Source organism: Branchiostoma belcheri, unplaced genomic scaffold, assembly GCF_001625305.1.
Source record: "Branchiostoma belcheri isolate BF01 breed outbred unplaced genomic scaffold, Haploidv18h27 scaffold77, whole genome shotgun sequence".
NCBI lineage: Eukaryota > Metazoa > Chordata > Leptocardii > Amphioxiformes > Branchiostomatidae > Branchiostoma > Branchiostoma belcheri.
Genome location: NW_017804431.1, coordinates 80,073 through 94,945, shown reverse-complemented (window position 1 = coordinate 94,945; position 14,873 = coordinate 80,073). Strand labels below are relative to the sequence as shown.

The 14,873-nt window shown below is 43.3% G+C and overlaps 1 protein-coding gene, 3 non-coding genes and 1 pseudogene across 4 annotated transcripts; 3 read left to right on the top strand and 2 right to left on the bottom strand.

The window, feature by feature from the left end:
• Window positions 1–146: 146 nt before the first annotated feature.
• On the bottom strand, window positions 147–219 carry Trnak-cuu. Its single transcript has one exon. It is a non-coding gene; the product is annotated as a tRNA-Lys (tRNA).
• A 244-nt stretch (window positions 220–463) lies between these two features.
• Window positions 464–536, bottom strand: Trnak-cuu. Its single transcript has one exon. It is a non-coding gene; the product is annotated as a tRNA-Lys (tRNA).
• Window positions 537–1,264: 728 nt separating this feature from the next.
• On the top strand, window positions 1,265–5,717 carry LOC109485636 (annotated as a pseudogene).
• Window positions 3,602–3,674, top strand: Trnak-cuu. The gene has a single exon. It is a non-coding gene; the product is annotated as a tRNA-Lys (tRNA).
• Window positions 5,718–8,257: 2,540 nt separating the features above from the next.
• On the top strand, window positions 8,258–13,403 carry LOC109485555. Its single transcript, XM_019789246.1, has 3 exons — window positions 8,258–8,766; window positions 12,902–13,195; window positions 13,295–13,403. Exons 1-3 carry the CDS (start codon window positions 8,312–8,314, stop codon window positions 13,401–13,403), a joined length of 858 nt encoding a protein of 285 aa, XP_019644805.1. The 5' UTR covers window positions 8,258–8,311.
• The last annotated feature ends 1,470 nt before the right edge of the window (window positions 13,404–14,873 follow it).

Genomic DNA, 14,873 nt, shown 5'->3' with positions numbered 1-14,873 from the left:
TAATCGATCCTTAATGTCAAACTGGACATTGATGTAAACAAAGAAAGATTTTTATCCTAAGACCCTGTGTCCACCATGAGCCATTTTAGGCATGAATTTAAGACGGTCTCGAACCCAAAAACGAATTAGCTTTGAAAAAAATATAACGCCCAACGTGGGGCTCGAACCCACGACCCTGGGATTAAGAGTCCCATGCTCTACCGACTGAGCTAGCCGGGCTGTGATGCTCCTTATCAAAATGTAATTGACACTCACAGCGTGCCTCTTTTCTAACCTTAACGAACGATGTGTCGTAACGCAGGCAGTACTGTACAATATACAAAGAAAACAGTCGATGATTCCATATTTTCTGAGCACATGTTATGTTAAAAGTAATCTCGTGTTTAATTACGCGATGAACACAAGCTGTGCATAATTTAAAAGGTATTAATATTCGTACCAGTTTGGTAAAAAAAAAATTACTCGCCCAACGTGGGGCTCGAACCCACGACCCTGGGATTAAGAGTCCCATGCTCTACCGACTGAGCTAGCCGGGCTGTGACAAATGCTGTCGAAACGCAGTTACTTGTTACTGAAAATACGCCAACCTGGTTCAATCATGTTCTATTGCAAAATGAGCATATGGCGATTAAGGATATGACAGACTGTTGCACACATTATGATGAGAGCTGATCTGTTGTGTTCCCCACGGGAAGGGAAGGATCATGATAACTTTGAGATAACCTTGATATAGAAAGAGACAGTTGCTTATTTAGCTTCGTGCATAACATGTATGATTTAGTAATGTGAAATTGACGGTATGACAAATGCTTATTCATCATCAAATTATCAGTAATTGTCATAAGTAATTAATTACATTCAAGCCCTCAATAAATACATCGATGTTTCTGGTTTCCCTTGCATATTCCCTTTAATATTTACTACAATGATTTTTGAATGTGCAAAACAATAAAAAAACAACGGTATAAACGATGGTATAAACAACGGCATAAAAGAACTTAAGTTTAACACTTTTTTTTTCTAAAATTATACCGTTCACTATGCAAAACCAAGATCCAAGCCTGGGCAGCTTATGCTCTATTGAATAATAGCGTTTGGCGATGTTACACAAAATATGTCAATAACGAAATAGATTTGCTCCTCAATCACGGTACGAACCCAAATTTTGACAATAAAAGCACAAAATTGTGCTAACAAAACCTATGGACGAACAGCCTTGCCATGTATATAGCTCTGCATGATAAGAAAAATTGTTTTCCCCGTAGGCATGTGGTGCATTAGGTACAGATTACAACGCGTGACGTGCATATTTAATGCCGTGCCGGCAACAGTACACACGCGGCTGTAATGACAGAGGATCCCGTCGGTGCTATTCCTGGCATTCGATTCCGGGAATCTCAAACAGACGACCCTCGACCCGGAAGCTGTAGGTTCCCAATATTTTCATGTCGATGGCTGTTTGTGTACATGGCGAGGATGGGGTAGGTATTATAGCGATGCCGTGATCAAATTTCAGCGGTCTTCTCTAGCAGAGATGATCCCGATGCTGTGGGGAAGACTATCGCCGACCTTCCGGGCCAACCTGGCCTCTCCCACCCGTACGAACCCTCCTCCAGCGCCGCAGCGGAGGCCGAAGAAGAAATGGTGGGGCGATGGCGGCAAATCTCACGGCGCGCTGCTCATCCTGATAGAGGTTGGCTTCGTGTTTGCTGTCATAGGACTCATCATGAGCCTGGTGGCTTTCAACAAGCTCACAAGCCCGAAAGACAACTCTGGAAAAATCGTGAACATGAAGATTACAGGGTTGTTTTTCCTCTGTTTCGGGGTGCTGCTGCTGGTGCCCAGCGGGTGCGTGTTCATGTGCCGGTTACGGGAATCGAGGGTTCCCGGAAGAGGTCCCAGAGGGGGCCGGAGCAACAGGAGCACGGCCGCGGGGCGAGGAGAGGGCGGGAGCGGGGCGCGGAGAGGCACCGAGCCGCCTCGGAAGGGAACGCGGACGCAGGCCAGACCGCTGCGAGGGAAGAGGATGAACGCTCGCGGGACAGACGAAGGTCGAACACTGAAGGAAGATCCCCACGCCCCACGCTGAGGCCCCTAACACGCTCCCGAGACCGCAGGTGAGAACAATTCATAATAATAAGTTTATTGGCATTTACTTCCAGCCCGAAGGCTAATTGCAAATGACAAGGATATGAGAACATTGTAACCAGAGTACAAAATAACTTCAAAATCTACACAATAAAAGGTACATAATAAAAAGTAATTGTCCAAAACTATATCTATGTCTAAAACTATGTCTGAAGGGTTTGACTTCTCTTCACAATAGAACCAATGAAAATGCGTGTATATTAATATACAGGATTACAAGGGGACCGAGTATGCATCCCTGGGGGAGTGTTTGACCTTCTGTGTCGATTACATGTAATGCCTAGCCCCTAGCTGCAATGAGATGATCACATTCTCTGTATCCATACAATATATCAGCAATTAGATTGGTATGGCGAACTAGTCTCCCAGTTAGTTTATGCTTGCATATATACTAACTGGGATGTCACCCATGCCAAAGCTGAAAAGGAAATAGTTCCATGTACACAACAAATATATTTACGGTGATTTTCATTGGAATATTGCAAGGATTATGCATTATACAACAACCAATGAATGACTGATATGGTAAATAATTGGTATATAATCATAAACATTTTCGATGATTTGAGACAAATATCAAAGGATGTAAATATTAGATTGTACGCATCTAATCGCCTGATAGTGCCCATTTAGTTATGAAATGCTGTGGTTTCCCGCCGAGCTCAACAGTTACTCATATCTCTTTAACGTCAGTTTGTATATACGTCATAGGGTTATAAATAGAATTGATGACGTTGGGCGATGTTTGCTAGAAAGACCGCTGCCAAACGCTACCAGACTGCATCATGATATAATTACACGTGCATTTTCTTTTGTAACAAACTGGATTCCATGTTTAATGTAAATAAATACTCTGCAAGTACTATTTTACTAGGAAAAAGTGCCTGTTGGATTTGTTTATTTTTCGTCCCGGAAACATGTTCCTGGAATTTTGTGATATCGATTGTACAGTTACGTATACATTGCCATGAGAAGTCATACTTGACTACGTGCATGTTCCCTCGCAGAACACAGAATAAAACATTGTGAGGATGCAGTAAACGATACCATACGTGACCAAAAGCAGGTGTTCACACAAATATTTAATAGTACCATTGTAAGAAAAGATTATTTCAATGGCCCAACGGAATCGAATAACAAATAACACCTTTGTAAATTGCATTAATTAAATGTGCGTGCCTGCGCATACATTGCAGACAACATTGTTGTCAAACCAGTTGTTCAGTGAACTAAAGTCAACAAAAAATCTACAGCTTTCTGTGTTAATGAAGAGTGTTCAGAAAGCCTGACGTTGTTTCGGGGTTATGTGAAAGCTATCATGTCTCCTTCCTCCTTACACCCGTTTCTGGGATATCACCATCTTAAATCGCGATCGTAACATTTATAATTCACTTCAACTGGAGGATGTTAGATCTATGCATTAGACAATTACACACGAGACAGGAGTATCAGTGCCCGGCTAGCTCAGTCGGTAGAGCATGGGACTCTTAATCCCAGGGTCGTGGGTTCGAGCCCCACGTTGGGCGATGGAATTTTTTGTTTTTATTTGTGAAAATGAGTATCTAACACCTTTTTGACGTTTATAACTAAATTCTTTTTCGTTGTTGCCAGAATTCAATGTTCATTTCTTAAATTCCTTCTCTCTTATATCAGTTTGATGTTTATATCCATCTGTCTTACTTCAGTTTTAATTTGTGTTTTCATTATATTTTAATTCTAATGATGTAAACTTAATCTTCATATATATATTGTCTGACCCTCACCTCTTCCCTCATGAGCTCAATGAAAAGCGGCCTGCAGGCTGATTTGAGCCTCTCACAAATGGTTCAAACATTTTATATTCTTAATTTCTTTTCAGTCGACCCCAAGGACCGTGCCGAAACGGTTCAGCCGAGACCTTAGATCCTGGTCACAGCGTCAGCCGCTCTACATCGGTGTCTCCGTCACGTTCTAGAGGACGGTCACCCCCTGGCCCTCCCCCGCCGGCAGACTTCAGCTTCCCGCCACCCCCTCCTTCATACGCGTCAGCCATAAACTTGAGTGACATCAACGAAACGGAGAGAGGGTCGGCAAGTCGGGCAAGCGCTGACGCTACAGGACCCCACCCTCTACGAAGAGAGGCGACCGGGAGTCAGCCACCGACGTATAGTTCTGTGGCGGACCTTAACGAGGTTACTATAGAGGTAGGAGTGCCCAGGAGAGACTCTGTTGTTCGTTACCAGGCAACCAGTGACATCGGACAGGTCGATTCCTCCAGCGCGCCACCCCCCTCCTACGAAGTGGCACTGTCCTCGCGAGACGAAAGGAATGATGGGAGAAGTGACTTACAACTTGTGTGATCCGCCATTTTGACAATTGAAAATTGACCTCTGAGAGCTCAAGACTGTTTCCCAATGACGGGACAATAGGAAATGGTTTCTGACTATGCTAGGAGAGGTTCCTACATCCTCAAAACTTGTTACATCTAAAAGGCAGCATCTACATCAAGGCTAGGCTTTAACGTTTTATAAGCATCATCTACATTTCTATCTAGTAACAATAAAGAAATGACACGTTTCTTGGATTCAGGAGCATTTACATGTACGAAGTGACCATATGACAACATGCATTCCAAAATCACCGGATTTTGGAAGTAAATGCAATCTACTTTAAAAAGCTTCGAATCCTAGCTATGGAAAGGTAAGACGCAACCAGTAAAAGGTAGTTAGTATAGATTATAGTCATCATCTTTGTATAAGTGCTCAGATATCATTCTTTTGATATCACTAGCTACAAAATAGTTCTCACAGGCCATTCGACGCTAGAAGTGTTGGATGTATTACTCATTGACACTGTTTTTTTAAATGAAAGAACGCCACTCATTCAGTTCATGAAAAGCTAAAAAAAAGGACTATTGTTACAAACCTTCTACTGGCTCAACAAATCGGTTTAAGGGTAAGAAACCTTTTTTTTCGTGTAATATGTTGGTAGACTACATGAATATGAATCTGTTTGGAGTCAAGTTAATTCCTTCTGCGTACTAGTAATGTTTGTATCCAGTGGGTGTGAACGATGTCTCTGATTGTGGTCGAAGAAATGTCAACACATGTGAGCATTGTGAGTATTGTTGGAAGAAACTGTTGGTAGAAAGTCGGTGTTTTCTCCTAGAGAAAGACCGTATTGTGTATCAGAACTGGAAAAGTCAGCGAAGCTGACAGCTGTCACACGATAATGTAAGACATTGTAAGTTGTAATCGGTTAAGTGATGGATGTAAAAGTTACCCTGACAAGTACAATTCATATATTCAAAGGATTTTCTTTATTTACAGTGCAATACAGTTGACTATTATGTGTATGAACAGGGTATTTTTATGTTCGTTTTACTCTGTATTATTGTTTCATGTGAAATAGAAACGTTAGGCTAGATCGTGAAGGTGAATTGTTGAATATGCAGTAGGTAGTGATGATAATGAATACGTTAGATATTACAGAGTGTTCATAGTACAAGGGGCATTCTGTCAAAATACTGGCTAACAAGTTATCTTATCAACTTTTTAATGCATTGGATTTCAATGTTTCTCCAAAAAGAAAGTTGCCGTCACGAAGGGCATTGTAATTGTGATGACCATTACTTTCGGGCACGTTAGTATTGTTTTGGGTGGCCGAGATGTGGGTTTGGGTACCTGTTTATGAGCTGTAGGTTGACAGAACGTGGGTGGGGAAGGTTCTTATGCATAAAGGTGGTCAAAAGGTCAGACTCAGAAAATGGGGAACCAACAGGAACTAGTGGCTGACGTGGGGAATTCAGGATGCTACTTAAAGAATGCAAGCTTCTGGGAATTCTGAAATTTAACAAAATACAATTATATCTAACCGAATAAAATAAACTAAATCATACGTGAAGCAAGAGATAGCCATCCGTTGTGGGGGTAACATAACTGGTACTTAGGACGTCTTTTTCTATTTACAAAGAAATCAATCTAAGTCATTCCTGCCGTGCCTACCATCATTGTACAATCCCCTCTCTACAAACTACCAAATAAGAGGGTCGTAGCCTTACAGATGAACTTTAAACGGGGATCATAAGATCAAGAAACAGCTCAATGCGTAAGCTAAGTGAGATGCAACCAGACTAATGGGAAATCCAAGTTGGATACGATAGCCGTGGTTTCGATGTTCTAGTCTCCTACGTTACAAGAAGTTAGCCAAACAAAATAATTTGTCAGGAAAGCGTGGCCATCATAGAAGTTCAATGTGGGTGGATGTGCACTCCCTTGGGCATGGCCGGCAAACTCATCTGGCTAAATATTCCCTCTATGGCCATTTTCTACATTTTTTGTAGACCACATAAGCCTGGTGTACACTTAGTGTATCCCCCAACGGCCGTACTAGCAGCCTGCCATGATCAAATCGTACCATCCTGATAAATATAGATGACCTCGATCAAGAAAATACCTCTGTATCTAAGTCCCTAAGTGGGCTAAACCATTAAGCACTGTTACCTAACATGAACAGACGGTTATCTAAACGTATATAGGAAGGGTAACCAGCGGGATAGTGAGCGGGGATTGTTAGGATGGCGTCTAGATCGTGGTTTGATCATACTAACGATGATGTTACGGCGTGGTGGGTCAGGGATCTGATCCGGCGAGGGGTGCTAACTGAACACGGCCGCCGTCGCCGCCGCCGAAGGCCGAACAGATTCAAGCCATGGCTGCTGATCCTGGAGAGAAGGCGGGGCCATGTAGCGCGGAAACACCGCAATTTCGCCATCGTGGTCGAAATCGGCCTCTTTCTGGCCGTTATAGGGCTGTTGATTGGTTTAACTCTACATGTTATAGGGCCTGTTCTGTTTGGGATTGGCTGTTGTCTGCTAATTCCGACCGCCTTTTGGTTCGTCTGGGAATTCAGCTACCGTTCCACGGACGATCTACAGCCCGAGGATGAGCAGGAAGAAGACGAGCAGGGAGAGGAGGCCAGAATCTCTCTGGGGCACGACGGTCCTTACGGGTAAGTTCAAATGATTTTCTAATTTCAGCTAAGGCATCGGAGTTGGAGAGGTTTTTTTTAGCCTAGGTGCCAGACTGTTGCTAGGGGTAGTATACAGGACAGCTCCTTGGCTCCGAAAATGTTACTATAGACACCCCATCAGGTAGACTCTGAGTAACAGTCTGGCCTCATAAAATAGACCTAATTTGGGCCAGGTTCAATAATGCCACCCAATTTTGACCTGCATTGACATATTAGGTAAAACGCAATAAAACTGCATATTACTATAAATGCATAATTGAATAAGACACTCACACTAACCAATTTAGAAGCTAAAATATTTCATCTTCTGTTTTTGACACGGAAGGAACTGGAAAGGCCAGACTGTGTGGGTCTTTTTACCACCGCCCTGGTCTAGTAGTCGTGTTGGGACATGAACATACTACACTGTCATATACTGATGTATAGCTCATGTGTAGAGTGAACGCATTGCCAACTCACCCCAGAAGCCCTACCCTATGACAACACTCAATTATGTAGACTGGTAACCATCCTATGGGTCTGGCATAGTGGTGTTTTACGTCCAGGAACTAAACATTGACATTTTTCTTAAGGCCGACGTTTCTGGTAACAGTTAGCCCCCGCCAGGCCTTCCTTAGGGGTTATTGATAGTAATATTCGTCAAAAGCAGGGCCAGTAATTTGTTAGTATTAGTGACTTGCGGTAAGTGCAATATTTCCCCTTATAACTACACGGAAAAATGAACTCCTCTGGCCAATTATTCCCCCTATTGGGCTGAATGTTGACCCACGTTGTTGATCTGGTTACGACTAGATAACAGCCATGTCTGAAGGTAACTGAACCCGACCCCGTAAAAATTCCCCCGAGCGAACTAATTAACCTCGGCGGGCGGGCAAAGCGCCCAGTGCCGAGCAGATCACGGGGAGCTTACGGCAGGCTGGTAACCAGGCTAAAGTTACGGGGTTAACATGTAGGGACACCATCTGTTACAAACGTCTGTAGTAGTTGCCAGCTACGTGTACTGCTATCATTGAATCGTGCCATCCCGTTAAATATAGTTGACCCGGATGACGAAAACAGCTCTTGACTCAACCTCTGATATATCAAAAGTCACCAACATGCGTCTGTCAGTGAAACAGTGTGTAGGATAAGTATGTAAGTGGAAGACGTTCTGATGATGGCTTCTCGGTCCTGGTTTGATCGTACCAATGATGACGTTACGGCCTGGTGGTTTAGGGACCTAATCCGTCGAGGGGTGATCTCAGACCAAGCCGATTCAAACCAACGCGAACGCCAGCGACGACGGCCAAACCGTTTCAAACGATGGCTACTGTTGGAGAGGAGGAGGGGGCTACGTAAACAAAGTTATTTCGCTCTTGTGGTTGAAGTTGGCCTCTCTCTGGCCGTTATAGGGCTCCTGATAGGCTTAACGCTACACGTGATAGGACCTGTACTGTTTGGTATCGGCTGCTGTCTGCTGATTCCGAGCGCCTTCTGGTTTGTTTGGGAGTTCAGTTATCGTACTACGGAGGAGCTGGAAGTAAGCCACAGGCCACGCGAAGACGACGAAGAAGAAGAGAATGAAGATGAAGGGAGTGAAAGAAGTGCAACAGAAGACAATGTAGAGAGGTGGGTCCAGATTGGTGATGTTCTATTTTCTTTGGAAAAACTGTCTAAAAATTGTATAATTATGCAAATCATATATCCAAAAGAAACAGTTAACAGCAGCAGAAAGGAAAAAACAAGCTCTGCGATGTTAATTACTAACCTCCCAACCAACAGCAACACCAATATCAATAGAACTAGTCAGTCATGTTGTTCTGATGTAAGGGTGCAGATCACCTGTGTGAGGGTGATCTGCTATATTTTCTTTGGAAAAAATGTCTAGAAACTGCAAAAGTATGCAATTCATACATCCAAAACAAACAGTTAAAAAGCACAAAGGGAAAGAGAATGCTCTGCAATTTTACTAACTTCCCAACCAACACCAAGACTAATATGGCTCAAGTATAGGGTTAACAAATTTTACATCTGCCTTTACAGTTTCTTCATGTAACCCAAAACTTGTAAGTGGTTCGTATGAGCCTTGTTTTGAGGCGAAAATTCAAGTAAAATAAAGAAATGCCAATAGAACTACTGAGTAGTCCGACAATGTCATGTTGTTGTAATGTACGCCTTGGGAGGTACACAGAGGTCAAGTATGGCACGCGGCATGGTAACATCACCCGGCCAGCAGGATACAAGCCATAAGTATCTGACCTTTACTGACCGCAAGAATGCCATTCATGTAGTGTTTACACCAACAGAAGTTATACACAAAAGTATCACATACACAGTAACGAGAGAAATGGGCTCTGACTTCCAATGCCATGCCTAACAACTCACTGCCCTTTCACTAGTTAAAGGCTAATCGCACAAAAACGGCTTCTTGAATTTCCCAACGTTTTTGTTCGCTCCCGACCAGATTCTGAGACCTTTGGCCTCCTGCAATTCTGCCTGTCAATCTTTCCGCCACCCACGTGCTGTCAACCTACCCTTACACTAGTTAAAGTCTAACCTCACAAAAACGCCTTCCTGAATTTCCCCACGTTCCTGTTGGTTCCTGACCAGATCCCGAAACCTTTGGCCTCCTGCCATCCTGCCTGTCAATCTTTCCGCCCCCCACGTGCTGTCAACCCACTGCCCTTACACTAGTTAAAGGCTAATCTCAGAAGAAAACGGCTTCCTGAATTTCCCCACGTTCCTCTTAGTAACCGACCATATTCCGAGACCTTTGGCCTCCTGCCATTCTGCCTGTCAATCTTTCCGCCACCCACGTGCTATCAACCTACTCTGTACAAACAGATACACAAACCCACAGTTCAGCCACCCAAAACAATACTTCCGTACCCGGAAGTAAAAGGTTATGGGACCTTTACGTACGAGAACTCTACTTGATGGATGACGCCATCCCTTATACTGATCTTGACCTATTTTCAATTGCAAATAAAAAATAACCTTTGCGGTGTTCAAGGGGCGTCGCTAAAGAAATCAAACCCACTTGCAACATGTGACATTACCTTATCACGGAGGAACAGCCGCTCTTCTTAGAATTGGACCAATTTGCCTCCCACGTACAGAAACATTTTTTACACGTCTATGGGGAGGTGGTCATTGATTATCGTTGCGAGAGAGATAAATCATTACAAATATGACAGCCTGGCGTCCGTTATATTCTAGCTCCAGTTCGCTTCCTTGCAGTAGTAGTCTTTGGTATGTAGCTGGAATAGTGTGCATGCCAGGCTAGAATACAAAGGTGTTGCAGTAAAATCATGAAAGTATATTGTGGATTGGACAATTCTTATAGACAATATTGTTCTGTAAAATTTCTTGTGTACTTCTATTTCAAAATCTGTCGGATGTAATTACCTTCGTCAAGAAGGTTATGTTTTTGTAGACAAGTGTGTGTGTGTGTGTGTGAGTGAGTGTGTGTGTGAGTGTGTGTGTGTGAGAGTGTGTGTGTGTGAGAGTGTGTGTGAGTGTGTGTGTATGTGTGTGTGTGTGTGTGTGTGTGTGTGTGTGTGTGTGTGTGTGTGTGTGTGTGTGTGTGTGTGTGTGAGTGTGTGTGTGGTCTAGCACGATAACTCAAGAAGCTATGGATGGATTGTGAAACTTGATAGGCACGTAGTTCTTGAGGAGTCCTCGGAATGATTAGATTTTGCTCTTCCTAATTCACTAGCGTATTCAACTGTAGCGCTGTAGTGGAATGTACTATACAGTTGTTTGTATCCCAGACATTTTGACCCTCTTGATCAATGATAACGACAGAGAGGGGACATTTTGTCTCCTCTGCTGTCCCATCACCCTCCGCGGCTGGCTTTGGGGCGTCATTACGCCACAGAAGCCAGCGGCCATCTTCTGTCAGTATCGTCTGCATTCTTCACCATGGCTACGACGGAGGGTGACGCAAGCGGCGCGATGGCGGCATCACCGGGACCTCGGACTGAAAGAGCCGGCATCCTCCACAAATGTCGAGCGACTCTGGAACGGGCTACGAACCTGGTCAAATCGGTGGTCATGCTCCTAACCGTCCTGGCCTGCATCATGATTATCTCGGCTTTGACCATCGACAGCGAGCAGACGGATCGTCAGAGTAAAATGGTTCTCTTTGGGATTGGAGTGGGATGCTTTCTCCAAGGCCTGGCGTATCTGATATACCTGGTGTGGTATACGTCTTCAGGTAGACACTCCACAAGTATAACCTTAAGGCCGGAATACGTTCCGAGCGTCGGAAGACGAAGGCACGTGAGACACAGGTGAGAAAGGAAAAAAGTCCAGTAGCTACATATCCTGTCGTAGGAAGAGATGACTTCTCCCCTATGGCGAAATACATTCATTTGATAAAGGGAAGCCGGTCTTCGGTCATACAGAATGCTTGGGGATATGCTTCAATTTGTCTCTTCTACGAGTATTAGAGCATTCGGAAGAGGCAATTGCAATAGTAAAAAAGTTAATTTTGCCAAGAAGGTTCTGTTTTCAGTAGCATGTGTTTGTGTTATGTATGTTTGTTGTTTTTTGTTGTTGTTTTGAACAGCATAATTCGGGATGTTGTGGACTCCTTTGTGATGTGGATAGATCTTCACGATACATGCATTTGGTATGTGGGTAGGTTGAGTATTGGTCCCCTAGCAGCTTTGATATAGGTGCCAAGCTACATGTATTATGCAAATTTGGGTATAATTACCCAGGTTAATTAATTAGATGATAACAATTGAGAAAGATAGGGAGTCATCGACCTCTTGGCTGGTCTCTCTCCGTAGCCAATAGCACATCCACAGTTAACTTATCGACCGGAAAAATCTATTACTTGCCACAATGAAGTACATAAAAACGATCTATTGGCCTTAAGGCCCTCATAGTTCATGGCATAAAATCAAACAATTCACTTTACAAAGATGAAACGCCACAGAATACCATAGACGGAAAAAGAGAATTACTGTATTTTTGATAACAATGTATTTCATAGTATCTCACGTGCTTTGCGCCAACAAGAAAAAATCCAACAGGTTTAGATATAGAGCATTGACATTTGCAACTATTATATTATCATATTTCCTATTATCAATGCCTTTTTCATAAATTGTACCTGCTATTTTCAATTAGGCCTTGGCAAAATTCCTTGCAGTATAGTCTTTGGGATGAGCTAGAATATGTTGGGGGTCGGGGTTAGAATGCACGGTTCCTACATTGTCATTTTTTTTCACTACTTGTACCTGTTATTTGCAATTAGCCGTTGGGCAAAAATCCCTTGCAGAATAGTCTGTGGTAAGGAGCTGGAATATTGTGGATGTCAGGCTAGAATGCACAGTTCCTACGTTGAATTAGCTTTCTATTGATAAACCCTTAAGACATAGTCCTAGTTCTAGACAGCTACCTTTATCATGTAGACTTTAGTAGTTATTTTCTACTCTGTTTCATTGCTCTCTTATGTTTTGTAATGTGCAATTAGCCTCTGGGCACGAATTTGCAATAAACTTTTCATTAATTATACCTAATATCTTGTTATTTGCAATTAGCCTTCGGGTAAAAATTCGATAGCACTAAGCTATGCCTATCTCTTTGCGGCCGGGCCTGGTCTGTATAACGGGCAGTTAGTACAGGCACATGACGAAGTCACGTGCACATGCTTACATATCGCTTGCGTGGCCATGGCGACTGGCAACATGGAAGGTGGCGCTCACGTTACTCCCGACAGTCGACCCAACCTCCGCGCGCACGTCTTCAGGGCCTTCCAAGACCTCGAACCTCCGGACGACTTCACCCGACACTCCAGCTACCCCTCACTCACGACGCTAGCGAAGGACTTCCGTGTCGTTTCTTGTGTGTCGGCTTTACTGGCTTGCCTTCTCATTATCATCAGCCTGACTTCTGCGAACGACAACGCGCTTGTGGAAGTCGTCGTGTTCGGGATAGGTTTGGGATGTTTTCTCCCAGGCATCAGCTTCTTGGTTTACCTAGCCTGGTGTGAGAGTTGCGCTCCTGCATCTACCATGACCGAACATGTCCATTTTCCCTACAGGTAAGGCTTACCTTTCTTACAGCCGTATTCCGTTCAGAATCTCCCTACCCAGCCTCAGCGATAAGTACCGGCTTTCCAATGCCACATCTCCGCCACTAGGCCTATTCCCTTTTTACCCATAAGAAGAGACGATCTATCAAACGGTCGTTCCTCCGAACCCATCATAGCGAGCAATAATGGTACCAGCAGCACAGACCTGCGTTCCTGACATCAGTCCTAGTTCAACTAGAGCCCCAGGCGATAGTGAGTATGAGAGACGATTACTCTTTTTTTATTTGGCGTCCCAGTGCGCAAGCCCTACCTTGTACCGAAACAAATGTACCGCCGCAGAGAGAATACTGTTACATACGACATGCTCTCTTCTTTAATTAGACGACTCGTCTTTAACTTACAACGCTCTTACAAAGCCTAACATAGACGTATTGAGACTGGGAGTAGTTGTCTTCCTGTTGGCAGTAAAATGTCGCCCTGATGTTTGGGTAGATTCCAATACGAGCATGCCGATATTGATGTCATACCGGGTACATCAAGGGTCCATCAATTTTCGCACCATCGAAAAAAGTCACATTCCCGGAACATAGGTAAGGTTCCGGGAAGGTCATTTGATTACGGGTTATCAAACACTACAGTCTACTTGTAGTTAATAACCATTTGGCTAATGGCTTAGTAGATTTTAGTTAATTGATTTGGCTAGGTTACATAATACTAATAGCAGGTCAATGGCACATGCTAATGATGAGTCGTTTTTATCGTTCTAGTTATTACATTGGTTAATGAATTGGTCAATGCGCTATCTAGCTAGTTACCTGTTGGCTGGAATGCTACTTGTAGTTAATAAGCAGTTGGTTAATGGGTTAATTGATTTCAGTTAATTGACTCGGCTAGGTTACTTAATACTAACAGCAGGTGCTAATGATAAGTCGTTTCTATCGTTCTAGTTATTTCATTGGTTAATGAATTGGCTAATGCGCTATCTAGCTAGTTATCTGTTGGCTGTAATACTTTAACATTTAAGGTGTAAATTTGCTCATTCTACGACTGCATCGCGACTAGAATAGGTCAGAAGGGTCGAACAGCTGTCAGAATATTTCAATCTTTAGCTTGATCCTTATAGAGGCTTTAGAATTTTCCATTCTAATCCATATCTCGCCTGTCTAAAGCGCGGGTAATATAATTGGAGACCGTTACTTACAGAGGACAGCTCATGGTCGCCTTACCCCCGTGTCATGACCGGCCATACGTCATAAGGTATAGATCGCCTGGGCAGTATTGAGCGATTCTCACTTAACACCTAATGGAGTTAACCGGATAGTGGTGGGCAAGGATGTTAATTGGTTAAGAGCAAAAACGCAAGGGCAGTTGGGTTACATCGTGTATTCCACTGGGGTTTGGGTGAGTGGGTTTCATATTGTGCGTGGAAAAGAGAGTTAGGATTGATTTGAAGTCATCCCAGGTCACGCCGAACGATTTTCGCAGCAATTAGATTAACGCTTTATTAACGAGAAACCGGAGATTTATGTATTTATCTAGCACAAAAAACAAGATACAAGATGAAGTAAATTAAATTAAAAACACTGTGCAGGAGAAGATGAAGCCTTAAAGGCTTGTACGAGCCCTTCTCCTTTAACATTATAAAACAATCACAATTAAATTAACTGATTTCATACTTTCCTTCGCG

Excerpts from the sequence above, each read along its gene's own strand:
- LOC109485555 (XM_019789246.1), top strand. The coding sequence starts at position 8,312 with ATGATGGCTTCTCGGTCCTGGTTTGATCGTACCAATGATGACGTTACG. Across the intron at positions 8,767-12,901 it reads ACAGAAGACAATGTAGAGAG|GGCCTTCCAAGACCTCGAAC; the intron begins GTGGGTCCAGAT and ends GCACGTCTTCAG. Across the intron at positions 13,196-13,294 it reads CATGTCCATTTTCCCTACAG|GCCTATTCCCTTTTTACCCA; the intron begins GTAAGGCTTACC and ends CTCCGCCACTAG.